The 15,877-nt window shown below is 52.2% G+C and overlaps 1 protein-coding gene and 1 pseudogene across 2 annotated transcripts; both read right to left on the bottom strand.

The window, feature by feature from the left end:
- Positions 1-1,607: 1,607 nt before the first annotated feature.
- Positions 1,608-11,596, bottom strand: LOC143941194 (uncharacterized). Its single transcript, XM_077463228.1, has 3 exons — positions 11,491-11,596; positions 9,561-9,710; positions 1,608-6,322 (listed from the first exon to the last, which is right to left on the bottom strand). Coding segments are annotated over exons 1-3 (927 nt in total). The 5' UTR covers positions 11,492-11,596; the 3' UTR covers positions 1,608-5,546.
- A 1,246-nt stretch (positions 11,597-12,842) lies between these two features.
- Positions 12,843-14,443, bottom strand: LOC143941295 (bromodomain and WD repeat-containing protein 3 pseudogene; annotated as a pseudogene). The gene is given in 2 exon segments (XR_013264001.1): positions 12,843-13,043; positions 14,291-14,443. The product of XR_013264001.1 is annotated as a bromodomain and WD repeat-containing protein 3 pseudogene (transcript).
- Positions 14,444-15,877: the final 1,434 nt, after the last annotated feature.

Genomic DNA, 15,877 nt, shown 5'->3' with positions numbered 1-15,877 from the left:
CTCTGGATGGATGAAGTTCTAAAAGGAGGCAGATGGCACACACAGGAAATCCTGTCCGCCATTTCCACCTATAAACAAGAAACCGAACCTTGCAGTCGCCCAATCAGAGAGACAAACCGGAACACTCGCCGATATTCCATACACGGTTATCGGCGGAGTCCAAAGTGTGACCAGAAACATTTCGTGTACCACACAAGACATAAAATCCATCCCCACCCAATGAGCCTCAACATGGTTCATAGTGGAGGCCTACCGGCCGTATATCACAGTATCTGTACATTATTGCTTCTGTCAGAGGACGATGGGCAGTAACCAGCTTCCATCGGGGCTTATTTACAACGATCAGCAAAAGCAGTTCTACACCTACCCAACCCCCCCCCCCTCCCCCCCTCGCGGGTTTGTTCGAAATCCTTCCAATTTACAACTTTGATGCAAAAAGTGAAAGTGGAGAGTACAAATTAGTAAAAAGTGAAAAATAAAACTGCTAAACTGTGCGGAGAAAAAAAAGAAAGGACTAAAATGATTCCACCACTCCCAGCCCACCAATAGGAAGGGCGATATTTAGGTTTACGGTGGAGTTGGCTTTCTCAAAGTAAAGTCTATGCTGAAAGAGAGGAGCGCACCGGGCCCAGAGGAGAAAGAAACCATCCTAATAATCCAACGGCATGCCAATCAATGAGGCCGGTCAGTGACCATGACCCCCCGTCCTGGCTCCATGTGACAGGACTTTGTCTGAAGACGATCTTTTCTAAGGAGGACGAAGTGGACCAACCACAGATTCTGACCCTTAAAAGTCTAGACTGTAAGAGGGTGGTCATGCCCTTACCAAATCCCCCCCCATCACCTACCGATCTGCCAAACAACCCCCCCCCCTCACCAATCTCCCAAATGCCCAAACCCTCCCCCCCACGCATATCTCAACACTCTGCCCAATACACTCTCTTACCACTCTTCCAGATACCCAACTTATTGTTCCCTTTCACCAATCTACCAAATGTCCAACTCCATACCACCCCTCACTCTCCACACTCTTCCAGATATCCGCTCTTACCACTCTTCCAGATACCCAACCCATTGCTCCCCTTCACCAATCTACCAAATGCCCAACTCCATACCACCCCTCACTCTCCGCAATCTTCCAGATATCCGCTCTTACCACTCTTCCAGATACCCAACTCATCGCTCCCCTCCCTTCACAATCTGCCAAACACCCAACTCCATACCACCCCCCCCCCCCCGCTTCTCTCCATGCTCTACGAGATACTTGCTCCTACCACTCTTGCAGACACCCAACCCCCCCCCCCCCCCCCATTCACCAATCTCCCAAATGCCCAAACCCCCCTCCGCGCATATCTCAACACTCTGCCCGATACCCGCTCTTACCACTCTTCCAGATAGCCAACTCATCGCTCCCTTTCACAAACTGTCAAACGCCCAACTCCATACCACCACCCCACTCTACAAGATACTTGCTCTTACCACTCTTCCAGACACCCAACCCCCCCCCCCCCCCATTCACCAATCAGCCAAATGCTCAACCCCAAACCACTCTCAAATCTCAACACAAAAGTCTTGATTTTTCAGATACCCAACTCAAAACACCCCCCCCCCCCCCCCCAACAAATCCCCCCTTCTCAACACTCTGCCAGATACCTGTTCTTACAACTTTTCCAGATGTTCAACCCGAGTGTCAGTGCTGGAATTGGTTGTAGGACTTGTAATTTATAGGAAAATGACAGAAACATAGGAGGCACAAGAATCGGCTTCCGACACGTGAAGAGCAACAAGAGAAGATGCGGCAATGTCTCAGAGCCCTTGAAAAAAAAAACAAATCCGTAAATCTGGGTCCAATGGCCAAAAACAAGTCATGCTGGCCATACACTCAGCAGTAATCAGATTATGGTTCAAGGCAACTGACCACCAAAAACATTATTTTCAGCGACATGGAAAAATAAAATGTTGGTAAGTTACTTTGATCTGTTTGAAAATTTTAGCAACTGGAAACCCAAATTGCATGAAAAATGCTGGGCATGGCTAGCGGCAGGAAGGGAAATGTGGGCAAAGCGTTCAATCGTAACAGAAGTCTATGTACATGTAAACATCAGAAAAAGCTCTTCTTTATTTATCTGTGCTAAAAGTTGGGTTGGTTTTAAAAACACAGAAGAACGGAGGATCTGCGGGTCTTATTGAAGTTCATTTTGCTGGAATGCCAACGCACTTTAAAGGAATGTAACACAAGCGTGGGCTGCTCTATATGGAGGGCAGCAACGTCATATAAAAGCATTGTTTATATGGAAGAAAAGACGGCAGCAAAGTGACCGAAGGTGCACAGGAGGCTCGTGGCTGCAAATGCTTCAGGAAGCCCTTTCAAGTCAAACAATGAATAAAAGATTGTTAATAAGCACCATATGTTGGAGAAAAGCCTCTAGTACTGGAGGCACCGAGCCTTCTCCCGGCAGATGTACTTCAACATCTATTGAGCAGCAGGAAAAGACAATTCAATCCAAGCAACGTACTGCAAGAGAACTGCGATGCGCAAACACAGACTTGTTGGGGAACCTTCCAAGGGTCACACAAGAGCAAAGCTCCAATTAACTCTGGCCTGCCTGGAACGTTCTGACAATCTCACATTAGTGAGCCATCAAAAAAACTAAGGTCTGTCCGGAAACCATGTGAGGGTTTCCACAAGGATGGGCCACCAACTACCTCTGGCCTGTCTGGAAACCTCCCCGAAAATCCCATAAGACTGAGCTACCAATACATTTTGGCCTGTAGAAGAACCTTCTGAAACCCCAGAAGAGCGGCGCACAAGAGTAAGCCACCAATAAACTAAGGACTGTCCTGGAACTATCTCAGGGTTTCCACTATCTGAGGCTCAACAAATAACGGACTTGTCTGGGAATCTTCTGAAAGTCCAATAAGATCAAGCCTCCAAGAAACTCCAGCCTTTCTTTCCAAGGGTCCCGCAAGAGTTAGCTGCCAATAAACTAAGGCATGTCCTAGAACTATCTGAGGGTTTCCTACAAGAGTGGCTCACCACTTAGCGCTGGCCTGTCCGGGAACCTTCTGAAAGTTTCATAGGACTGAGCCCTCCAATAACCTTTAGCCTGTCCAAGAACTTTCTGAAGGTCCCACAAGAGTGGCTCACCATGGAACCTTCTGAAAGACCTATAAGGCTGAGCCTCCAATAAACCTGTCCAGGGAACCTTGAGGTTTCCACAAGAGTGAGCTACCAATAACTCTGGTCTGTCTGAAAACCTTCTGAAAGTCCTCCAACAGCGAGTCACCAAAAATCTCTGGCCAGTCAAAGAACCTTCTGAAGGTCCCCACAAAACCGAGACACCGACAATCGGCCAACTAGGAATTTTCCAAGGGTCCCTACAAGACTGAGCCACCAATAAACTCCAGCCTTTCTGAGGGTTCCCCAAGAGCGTGGCACCAATAACGCCAGCCAGTCTGGGAACCTTCTGAAAGTGCCACATGCAAGCTGCCAATAAATGCCAACCAGTCTGAAGATCTCCTAACAGTGAGACACCAATAAACGAAGGTCTGTTCTGGAACTATCCGTGGGTTCCCACAAGAGTGGCTCACCAATTAACTCTGCCCTGCCTGGGAACCTTCTGAAATTCCCATAAGACTGAGCCTCCTATAAACTCCAGCCTGTCCGGGAACTTTCTGAGGGTCCCACAAGAGCAAGCCGCCAATAAACTTCAACCTGTCTGGAAACTTTCTGAGGATCCAAAAAAAAGAGCAAGCCGTCAAACTCCAACCTGTCCAGGACCCTTCCAAGGGTCCCGAAAGAGCAGGCCGCCAATAAACTCCTGCGTACATATTTACAGAGGATCGACCAACTACCCTCCGAACCCCGAGAGACGAGTTACAAAGCTGCATCATCTCTACATATAGAATCTGTTAAAGCCTCTGAGAAGAGCACCAGGCTTTTGTTGTTCTATGAGAATCCCTGCTAAGAGAACAATATACAGAACTGGTAAATAAAATAAAAACAAGTAAAAGAAAAAAAGTACAATAAATAATGATGTGACTAAACAAATCTCACACTACGTCCTTCACAAGCATCTCCAGAGTGCAAACACAGAAGTAAACCCAGTGCAGTGCATTGCATGTGATCCTAATATAGAAGGTACAAAGCCAGATAAAGGTGTATCATTTAGACCCCGTTCACACCGAGGAGCTTATAGCGCCGCTCCTCTTATTCCGAGGGCTCTCACACTGGAGCGGTGCGCTGGCAGGACGCTCAAATATGTCCTGCAAGCAGCTTCTTCGAGGGGCTTTAGGAGCAGTCTATACACCAAAAGTGCCTCTGCCCATTGAAATCAATGGGCAGCGGCACCAAAACGCTGGCAAAGCGCGGCTGCAGCAGCGCTTTGCTGGCACTTTAAACCCTTTTTTCGGCCGCTAGTGGGAGTTAAAAGCACCCCGCTAGCAGCCGAAAAGCGCCACTAAAATGACGGTAAAGCAACACTAAAAATAGCGGCGCTTTACCACCGACGCACGGGGCAGCTCAGGTGAAAGAGCTCTTATTGTGAAGTCAGGCCAACATTTCGGGGTCTCGAGGGTCACTTCCTCAGGGTGTCACTATGTTGTGTTGAGGACATGACCCTGTTGCCCCTTCTTTTGGTCTTCAGAATGAATGCCAGTGACTTTGTATCTCCTTCTCTGGTTCTGCCATGGCACCATCCCGCTGGAGAGCACCCAATACCCGAAGGACCAAGTACTGTCAAGGAGTTCTGCTTCATTTTTTGGACCCGGATATCGGACATGCTTTCCGGCAGAAAGGGCGCAGAACGTTCAGGAACCACTGCTCACCGCCCGTGTCCGCCAAACACTTTCGAGGTAGTTAGAGGCCGCAACTTAAAATGGCTGTGAACCGGATTGGCAGATTCTGTTGGAGTATGATGAACGCTCGGGGGGGGGGGGGGGAGGCGGAACGATTAACAAAGGCACAAATACTATTACTGCTAAAGACGACAGGAGAGAGACATGAATGGAATCCCAGCTGCCATAACACCACGTGGAACAAAGCAGCGGGAAAAGTAACATTTGGCATCCGAGGCTCGGCGTCACGGAGATCCCCCAAGATTTAGAAAGTGTAAACACATTTATAGCTGCCATCAGGGTTGGTATCTTGTGCAAAAAAATATCATTCTCTGTACTCGAAGCGTCACAAAACCGTATAAAATCTCTATAAAAAGGTGCTTAACTCTATATTACACACACAAAAGCTATCACCATTAAAAAAAAAAAAAGGTGTCCATATCACTGGTATGGAAAGCGGCACCTTATACCATAGTGTTGTGGCTGCGGAGTCCGGGGACCCCCTATAAATAAGGCTTCCCCCTCAAAAATGCAACTGGATAATACTTTAAGCGATTGCATCGAAAAAATAAAATTAAATTAAAAAAATGAAAAGAAGAAGCACCACCGTAAAGAGCAGAATTGTCCTAAGAAGATCCACCGAGGAATTTGTTGCGGTGAAATCCCTGCAGCTGATGGACCCTTCGAATTATTAATGGCGTCACGCGGCGTCACCCGTTCCATCCCATCAGATGGCTGACTCTGGCCTTCTCCGTCATCTTCCGCACGCGCCCCGACCTGGACGTACCGAGGTTCAACGGATCATCCAACTGCAGCAGAACCTCGTGGTCGATGTCGGAGTCGTCGTCGTTGTAGAGCACAGTCCTCCGGCCTTGGTTCCTGGTGTTTATGCGGCGCTTCTTTCTTTCCAGCTCCACGAAATCGCTTTCTCCGCCGTCGTCCGCCTCGTCCTCGTCACCGGTGTCCTCGTCGGACATCTTTACCGCCGGGCTCTGCGGGGTTTTGCTCACGCCTCGTCCCCGGCCTCTGCCTCGTCCTTTCTTGGCCTCTACCCCTCTTAAACTGTAACCTTTAGCCCGGCCCCTACCCCGCCCCCTTCCGCGTCCTCGCCCTTTCCTTTTAGGGTTCTTGTCGCCGGTGGTGTCTGGAAGTTTGCGCTTAAGTTTCGTCCGCGCCACTTTGGTGTAATCGTGATCGCCGTCTACGTAGTCCTGGTCGGATTTGGTGGAGGACTCGGAGTCAGAACTGCAGTCGGACTCACTCTTAGAACTTGAGCTGGACTCCGAGTCTCCTGCCGAAGGGGGGTGGGGCGGTGTGTTTGCATCTTTGTCTTTCTCAGCTTTATCGTCGTCCTCCTCCTCCTCATCCTGCATCTTCTCTTGTGGTTCTGCCACGCTTTCATCATCTGAGGAGCTCAGGACTCTTCTTCTGGCTTTTGGGGTGTCTCCTCCATTCCCGTTCACAAGAGGACCATTGGTGTGTTCAACTGCGAGACAAAGAAATGCTCGGGTTAAATCCAGAAGACAAAACAGAACTTCATACAAATACAATGCGAGAGGAAGGGGATCAATTCATGCGATCCGAAATCTTTTACCTGTATAAGGAGGGTTTCTGCGTCCCACTCCCACTCCCACCCCCTTTAGATCATCTTAGGAACATAGTTGGTAAGGCTGAATAAAAACACCAGTCCACCCAGATAAATCTGGTGAGTGTTTATTGTCACTACCAGTTTCCATATCCCTGTACATTGTGTTCACTCCCTGCTGACACCACCAACTGTGGAAGGGAGTTCTACATCCTTACCGCTCTAACACCTAAGAGCTCCTTACGTAGTTTAAGATTGAGCCACCTCTCGTCTAAATTAATCGAGTAAATTCAGGCCCCCTTATGACCACCAATGATGCCCCCTCATTAATTATCTACTCCCTATAGACCCAACCAAGAACCTACCATCCCTGTAGACCCAAGCGCATTTCCTCTCCACAAGCCCAACTGAATACCTCCTATCCTCAAGGTCCAACTAAGAACCTCCCCTCCCCACAGGCCAAAGCAAGTATCTCCCCTGCTCACAGGCCCAATTAAGTTTCTTCTTCACAGGCCAAATGAGGTACCTTCCCTCACCTTAGGCCCGCCCAAGTACCTCCCCTTTCCGTAGGCCCGCCCAAGTACCTCCCCTTTCCGTAGCCCAACCAAGTACCTCCCCTTTCCGTAGGCCCAACCAAGTACCTCCCCTTTTCGTAGGCCCAGCCAAGTACCTCCCCTTTCCGTAGGCCCAGCCAAGTACCTCCCCTTTCCGTAGGCCCAGCCGAGTACCTCCCCTTTCCGTAGGCCCAACCAAGTACCTCCCCTTTCCGTAGGCCCAGCCAAGTACCTCCCCTTTCCGTAGGCCCAGCCGAGTACCTCCCCTTTCCGTAGCCCAGCCGAGTACCTCCCCTTTCCGTAGGCCCAACCGAGTACCTCCCCTTTCCGTAGGCCCAGCCGAGTACCTCCCCTTTCCGTAGGCCCAGCCGAGTACCTCCCCTTTCCGTAGGCCCAGCCGAGTACCTCCCCTTTCGTAGGCCCAGCCGAGTACCTCCCCTTTCCGTAGGCCCAGCCGAGTACCTCCCCTTTCCGTAGGCCCAGCCGAGTACCTCCCCTTTCCGTAGGCCCAGCCGAGTACCTCCCCTTTCCATAGGCCCAGCCGAGTACCTCCCCTTTCCATAGGCCCAGCCGAGTACCTCCCCTTTCCGTAGGCCCAGCCGAGTACCTCCCTTTCCGTAGGCCCGACCAAGTACCTCCCCTTTCCGTAGGGCCGACCAAGTACCTCCCCTTTCTGTAGGCCCGACCAAGTACCTCCCCTTTCCGTAGGCCCGACCAAGCACCTCCCCTTTCCGTAGGGCCCACCAAGTACCTCCCTTTCCGTAGGCCCGACCAAGTACCTCCCCTTTCCGTATGCCCCACCAAGTGCCTCACCTTTTCACATGCCCAATTTGTTACCTGACCTCCTTAAAAAGGTCAAACCAAGAACCTCCCCTCAACATGGACGCAACCGAGTACCTCTCCTCTCACAGGCCCAGATAAGTACCCCCTCAAATCTTAGAACCTCCCTTTCCCATGGTCTCAGCTAAGTTGCTCTTCTCCTCAAAAGGTCCAACTAAGAGCTTGATGTCCCATAGGCCCACTTAGGTACTTTTTATTCTAACATGCCCAACTGTGAACACTCCTCCATCAAAAGGTCAAAGTAAACCCCCCCCCCCCCCCGACATAAACGTAACCAAGTACCTCCCCGCATTCACGGGCCCAAATAAGTAAACCCTACCCAAAAAAGGTTCAAACAAGAATCTCCCCTCCCCATGGGCTCTACTAAGTTCCTCCCTCCTCAAAAGTCCAGCTAAGGACCTCCTGTCCCATAGGCCCAGCTAAGTACCTCTCCTCCTCACATGCCCAATTGAATGCCGCTCTCCCCCTCAAAGGTTCATGTAGGTACCTCCCCATAGGTTCTATTAAGTTCCTCCCCTCCTCAAAGGTCCAACTATGAACCTCCTGTCCCTCATAGGCCCTGCCTAAATAGCGCTTCACCTCACATGCCCAGGTAAGTACCCCTCCTTCTCACAGGTCCAACTAAGTACCTCCCCTACTCAAAAGGTCCCCAGTAAGTACATTCCCTTCCAATAGGCTCAACTAAGTACCCCCCCCCCATCACAGGTCCAACTAAGTACCCCATTCCCCCTCAAAGGTCAAACTAAGTACTCCTACTTCCTGAAGGCCCTTCCCTCCATGTAGGCCCCCAAAGGTACCTCCTATGTAATAAGCCCAGTAAGTGCCCCATCTCCACATTGGCCAACTCAGCACCTCCTTTTTTCACAGGTTCCACTTAATAACCCCCCCCCATACTCTCTTCAAATGTCCAGCTACGTACTCTCTTTCCTGATGGTCTTCCCTCCACTCAAGCCCAAAAAAGTACCTACCTTCCTAAAAGTCCCAACTAATTATCTCACCTCCTCAAAGGTCCATTTAAGGATCTCTCCTCCCCACAGCTACCAGTAAAGTACCTTCGCTCTTCGTACCTGCCCTCCCTATAAGCCAAACCAAGTCTCCTTCTCATAGGTCTAACTTTTCAAAGGTCCAACACCAAGTACTACGCCTCTCCTAAAGCCTTCCCTTCCCCCCAGGCAGAACCATGTACCTTCCCTCCCCACCAGCCCAATGAAGTACCCCCCCCCCCCCCCCCTTTACAAAGTTTTGATTTAAGAACCATTTCTCCACAAAGACCCGACCAAGTACCTCTCCTCTCCACAAGCCCAATACCCCACCTTTCCATCAGCCCAACTAAGTACCCCCCCCTCCATAGGCACCACCCAGATCCTCTTCCTCTCCACATGCCCAATACCCCACTCTTTCCATCAGCCAACTAAGTACCCCCCCCCTCCATAAGCCTAACCCATGTCTTCTTCCTCTCTACATGCCCAACTAAGGACCTCCCCTCCTCACAGGTCCAATGAAGAACCTTCTCCTCTTTTCTCTATTTACAGGCCCAACCATGATCCCCTTTCCATAGACCCCCAGCTACGTGCCACCACTCCCCCCCCCTATCAGCTGAGAGAGAAGCCACTCCCTCTGCAAGCCTGGTTAATCTCTCAGCTTGTATGTAATAGGTCATGGGTGTGGGAAATGAGGTTTCTCTCTAAGGAGGTGACTGTTTTCTATGTGATCGAGTTAGCAGGAGAGGGGTTTCTGGTTATTACCCTTGGCGGGGGAGGGTCTGCTCTTCGCGCTGCTCGCCGGCTCCGGCTCCGAGTCGTTCTTGTTTTGTTCGTTGGATCCGGAAGGTGACAGCTGCTTCTCCGTTTCCTCGCCAGCGGAGACGTTGTCGGGTTCAGCGGGAGAATCGGACACTAAAAGGAGATGAGGGTAAAGGAGGTTATTGTGAAGAGGCTGACAAGCTGCACAACGCTCACCCAGACATGCAGAGAATTTCATTGCAGCTTCAATCTGATGTCTCTAAAAACGTCCAGAAATCCCACCAACACCTTCTATTATTTCCCCATTGAAAATGTCTGTTTGATGACGAAACGCGTCTGGGAGAAGGCATGTAGTGACGTCACCACGCCATTCGATTAAGGAGGACTGGCTCTGTCTGTGTATGCCAGCTGGAACTTTCTTTGGTATGCATTTTACTACTACGTAACGGTAAGTGCAACTTTTAACAAATACATTTATTAAGTATTGAACACACTACACCATAGTAGTCCTTCTCTTTTTCCTGAGAAATTCATGAGAGGCACGGACATTGGGACGGACGCGGACGTGCAAACTAAAGGCCCAGGCTGGGTTAAGCCAATTGCCTTTAATGCTTGTGGTTTTGTGAGCGCAATCTACATCTATGGTGGTCGGGCACTTTTTCGATGTTCATGCATGTGCAGGGGCGGACTGATAACTCATGGGGCCCCGGGCAATAGGAGAAGATTATGGGGCCCCGGGCAATAGGAGAAGATTATGGGGCCCCCGGGCAATAGGAGAAGATTATGGGGCCCCCCGGGCAATAGGAGAAGATTATGGGGCCCCCGGGCAATAGGAGAAGATTATGGGGCCCCCGGGGCAATAGGAGAAGATTATGGGGCCCCCGGGCAATAGGAGAAGATTATGGGGACCCCGGGCAATAGGAGAAGATCACGGGACCCCCTGGCAATAGAAGAAGATTACGGGGCCCCCGGGCAATAGAAGAAGATTATGGGGACCCCCTGGCAATAGAAGAAGATTATGGGGCCCCCGGGCAATAGGAAAAATTTTTGGGGCCCCCGGGCAATAGGAGAAGATTACGGGGCCCCCGGGCAATAGGATAAGATTATGGGGCCCCCAGGCAATAGGAGAAGATCACGGGACCCCCTGGCAATAGAAGATTACGGGGCCCCTGGCAATAGAAGAAGATTACGGGGCCCCTGGCAATAGAAGAAGATTACAGGGCCCCTGGCAATAGAAGAAGATTACGGGACCCCCGGGCAATAGAAGAAGATTATGGGGACCCCCTGGCAATAGAAGGAAGATTATGGGGCCCCCGGGCAATAGGAGAAGATTATGGGCCCCCCAGGCAATAGATTATGACCACACAGACTACACACACATACACTATACACACACAGACTACACACACACTGAAAAGGTACTGGAGAGTTGGGGCAGCTATAATCTTGGGATTTTTTTAAAAAAAATAGATTTTTACATACTGTCCCTGTTTTTATCGAGGCTGGAAACTCTGATGGGGCCCCTTGGTGGCATGGGGCCCTTGGGCAGTGCCCGAATGGTCAGTCCGCCCCTGTGCATGTGCACTGTGGTGTTGAAAACCAGTGGCTACAACATTTACATTTATATTTCTTTTGCCCTTCCTGCACCATGGGGGCTCTATGACATAATTGTACATCATTTATAGCGCAGCTTTATCCATTTCATTTGCATGTTGTGATGTCACACTGTATGTACGCGGCGGCCGCTGTTTGTGTTTGTTTGTTTTGCCAGCGCAGTTCCACGTTTGTTTTTCTACCTTCTATTATTTACTTCTAAAAATCCCGCAGACTTTGGACTCTCGGGGGGAGGGGAGGGATCTTGGGGCTGGTTTGGCGCTCCTCATTAGACGGGACCTACGTAGATGTCAGTACTGCCCGCATCCCCTGTACTTACTGTCCGACGAGGAGGAGGAGGAGGAAGAGGAAGAGGAGGAGCTCCCGGAGAGAGGGAGGGCGGAGTTCTGATTCACTTTCTGGGGTGTTCTCCTGGGCTTTGGCTTTGGACTAGAAAAAAATAAAAAGAAATTCATTAGTTGTGGCAGAAAACAGACCGACCAATCCGAGAGCAAACAAAGGAAGGAGGAGGAGGAGCCTGTCTGCGGGGCGGCTGCAAAACGCGTAGAGGGCGAGTCGCTGCCAAACACCCCCAGATTATCAAAGGGACGAGACAACAGCTACAATCCCAATTATTGGTTGGGAAGTGTCAGACACCAAAATTATTAAACCCTTAAACCCCGACCCGGGTCCTACTGGATCCAGGTGATGGGGGGGGGGTCCTCCAAACTCCTCTCTATGGAGGGACACACCATCATTTACAAAAAATATGGGGACTGATAAAATAATAAGAAATAATGTCACATCAGAAACACCCCCTCCCTCCCCCCGCCCCCTTATATTGGAAGCCCCTCTCATCAAATCAGAAGTCCCCCCACTTATATCAGAAGCCACCCCCCCCCCCATCACATCAGAGCCCCTCCTTATATCAGAAGCATCCCGATCACATCAGAAGCCACCCCCTAGCTAATATCAGAAGTCACCCCATCACATAAGAAGCCCACTCCCCCATTATATCAGAAGCCACCCCCCCCAATCATATCAGAAGCCCCCTCGCTAATATCAGCCACTCCCCCATCACATCAGAGCCCCCCCAATATATCAGAATCATCTCTATCATATCAGAAGCAAACCCCCCCCCCCCCCCCGAATCACACAAGACCCCCCCCCCATATCAGAAGCATCCCTATTATATCAGAAGTCATCCCCACTTATATCAGAAGCCACCCCCCAATCACATCAGAGCCCCCCCTTATATCAGAAGCATCCCGATCACATCAGAAGCCACCCCCTAGCTAATATCAGAAGTCCCCCATCACATCACAAGCCCCCCTCCGCTTATATCAGAAGCCCTCCCAATCACATCAGAGCCCCCCCCCCACAATATATCAGAAGCATCTCTATCATATCAGAAGTAAACCCCCCCCCCCCCAAATCACATAAGACCCCCCCATATCAGAAGCATCCATAGCACATCAGAAGCCACTCCCCCATAAATCAGAAGCGCCCCCCCCAATCATATCAGAAGCCTCCCCATCACTTCAAAGTCCCCCTTACAGTCAGTGCACCAATACCGAGTCTGAGGATATGCCACTGCCCCCAGTTATGGGCCGGATGGGGCCCCAGGGCCGTATTGGAGACCCAGCTTTAAAGCCCCAAAAACCCCCCACCCAATCTGTGTGCAAAATGTTCCTAGCATCTCACCTCAAACTCTCGACTGCTGGACCTGGACCTGGACCCGGACCCGGACCTGGAGCTGCTGCTGCTGCGGATCCTCTTCCGGTAGCGCTGCCTCTTGCGTTGCTGTAGCTGCATAGCCAGCCGGTAGTCATAGAGGATGTCTTTGATGTACGCATCGCACAGAGCCGATAATCGCAGCGTCATGCTGTATATCTGAGGACAAAACATGAAGGAAGAGAGTCCCATCAAACTGAAGGGGCAACTTCACAGAAGTGTCCGGCGGGAGGCTGTAAGGGAAGGATATGGAGGGGAAGACGTTTAATCTGAACGGGACGAGGTTTCGTTTTCTGTAGCTTTAAACAAGCTGTTAGATTTCAGAAGGCTTTTAGCAAGCTTCAAGCAGTGCTGAATCCTGGAGGCCAACAACCATGGAGGGTACCGGCTGGAGGCCAACAACCATGGAAGGTACCCGGCTGGAGGCCAACAACCATGGAGGGTACCAGGCTGGAGGCCAACAACCATGGAAGTTACCAGGCTGGAGAGCAACAACCATGGAAGTTACCAGGCTGGAGGCCAACAACCATGGAAGGTACCCGGCTGGAGGCCAACAACCATGGAAGGTACCCGGCTGGAGGCAAACAACCATGGAGGGTACCCGGCTGGAGGCAAACAACCATGGAAGGGTACCCGGCTGGAGGCCAACAACCATGGAGGGTACCCGGCTGGAGGCCAACAACATGGAAGTTACCCGGCTGGAGGCCAACAACCATGGAAGGTACCCGGCTGGAGGCCAACAACCATGGAAGTTACCAGGCTGGAGGCCAACAACCATGGAAGTTACCAGGCTGGAGGCCAACAACCATGGAAGGTACCCGGCTGGAGGCCAACAACCATGGAAGTTACCAGGCTGGAGGCCAACAACCATGGAAGGTACCAGGCTGGAGGCCAACAACATGGAAGGTACCCGGCTGGAGGCCAACAACCATGGAAGTTACCAGGCTGGAGGCCAACAACCATGGATGTTACCAGGCTGGAGGCCAACAACCATGGAAGTTACCAGGCTGGAGGCCAACAACCATGGAAGTTACCAGGCTGGAGGCCAACAACCATGGAAGTTACCAGGCTGGAGGCCAACAACCATGGAAGTTACCAGGCTGGAGGCCAACAACCATGGAAGTTACCAGGCTGGAGGCCAACAACCATGGAAGTTACCAGGCTGGAGGCCAACAACCATGGAAGTTACCAGGCTGGAGGCCAACAACCATGGAAGTTACCAGGCTGGAGGACAACAACCATGGAAGTTACCAGGCTGTAGGCCAACAACCATGGAGGGTACCAGGCTGGAGGCCAACAACCATGGAGGGTACCCGGCTGGAGGCCAACAACCATGGAGGGTATCAGGCTGGAGGCCAACAATGAGCGTTACATCTCCCGTACTTGCTGTGGTATCGCCCGCTTACCCTGGACTTCTTGTTAGGAGTGTAAGCCTTGGAGTTATTGAAGATCAGCCGGACGTCTCGGGAGAATTCCAGGGGGTCGCTGTAGTTGCCGTCCTCCAGTGTGGCCTTCACAGTGCTGAAGTCCATGGGGGTCTCTATGATGTCCTGGTAATCCTGCAGAGGAACACAGGAGAGAACTTAGAGAGACGTAATCAGCTTCCTCTACGCGGTGCGGCAACTTCCTCTACGTGGTGCACAACATGTAACTGAATAAGTCGAGAGCTTTCTAAAAACACAGAGCTCCTTCGAAAGTGGAACATTCCAAGCGCTCCCAAAGAAACCTAAATGTATCCAGAGTCCCTGAGGAAGACTAAGTTGTCCAAAATCCCCAGGAAGCCCAATGCGCCCAGCGCTCCCCAGGAAGCCCAATGTGCCCAGCGCTCCCAGGAAGCCCAATGTGCCCAGCGCTCCCAGGAAGCCCAATGTGCCCAGCGCTCCCAGGAAGCCCAATGTGCCCAGCGCTCCCAGGAAGCCCAATGTGCCCAGCGCTCCCAGGAAGCCCAATGTGCCCAGCGCTCCCAGAAGCCCAATGTGCCCAGCGCTCCCAGGAAGCCCAATGCGCCCAGCGCCTCCCCAGGAAGCCCAATGTGCCCAGCGCTCCCAGGAAGCCCAATGTGCCCAGCGCTCCCAGGAAGCCCAATGTGCCCAGCGCTCCCAGGAAGCCCAATGTGCCCAGCGCTCCCAGGAAGCCCAATGTGCCCAGCGCTCCCCAGGAAGCCCAATGTGCCCAGCGCTCCCCAGGAAGCCCAATGTGCCCAGCGCTCCCCAGGAAGCCCAATGTGCCCAGCGCTCCCCAGGAAGCCCAATGCGCCCAGCGCTCCCCAGGAAGCCCAATGCGCCCAGCGTGCTCCCCAGGAAGCCCAATGCGCCCAGCGTGCTCCCCAGGAAGCCCAATGTGCCCAGCGCTCCCCAGGAAGCCCAATGTGCCCAGCGCTCCCAGGAAGCCCAATGTGCCCAGCGCTCCCAGGAAGCCCAATGTGCCCAGCGCTCCCAGGAAGCCCAATGTGCCCAGCGCTCCCAGGAACCCCAATGTGCCCAGCGCTCCCCAGGAACCCCAATGTGCCCAGCGGCTCCCAGGAACCCAATGTGCCCAGCGCTCCCCAGGAACCCCAATGTGCCCAGCGCTCCCAGGAAGCCCAATGTGCCCAGCGCTCCCCAGGAAACCCAATGTGGCCCAGCGCTCCCAGGAAGCCCAATGTGCCCAGCGCTCCCAGGAACCCAATGCGCCCAGCGCTCCCCAGGAAGCCCAATGTGCCCAGCGCTCCCAGGAACCCCCAATGTGCCCAGCGCTCCCCAGAACCCCAATGTGCCCAGCGCTCCCAGGAAGCCCAATGTGCCCAGCGCTCCCAGGAAGCCCAATGTGCCCAGCGCTCCCCAGGAAACCCAATGTGCCCAGCGCTCCCCAGGAACACCCAATGTGCCCAGCGCTCCCAGGAAGCCCAATGTGCCCAGCGCTCCCCAGGAAACCCAATGTGCCCAGGCGCTCCCAGGAAGCCCAATGTGCCCTAGCGCTCCCAGGTCTATTCGCTCTCTCGCTGTCAGGACATC

This window comes from Lithobates pipiens, unplaced genomic scaffold (assembly GCF_037356315.1).
Source record: "Lithobates pipiens isolate NorthernLeopardFrog02 unplaced genomic scaffold, aLitPip1_a1.2 Scaffold_3, whole genome shotgun sequence".
Taxonomy (NCBI): domain Eukaryota; kingdom Metazoa; phylum Chordata; class Amphibia; order Anura; family Ranidae; genus Lithobates; species Lithobates pipiens.
The sequence above is the reverse complement of the archived record's forward strand: the minus strand, read 5'-3'. Positions and strand labels throughout refer to the sequence as shown.

Excerpts from the sequence above, each read along its gene's own strand:
- LOC143941194 (XM_077463228.1), bottom strand. Across the intron at positions 6,323-9,560 it reads CAGACCCTCCCCCGCCAAGG|TTGAACACACCAATGGTCCT; the intron begins GTAATAACCAGA and ends TTTGTCTCGCAG.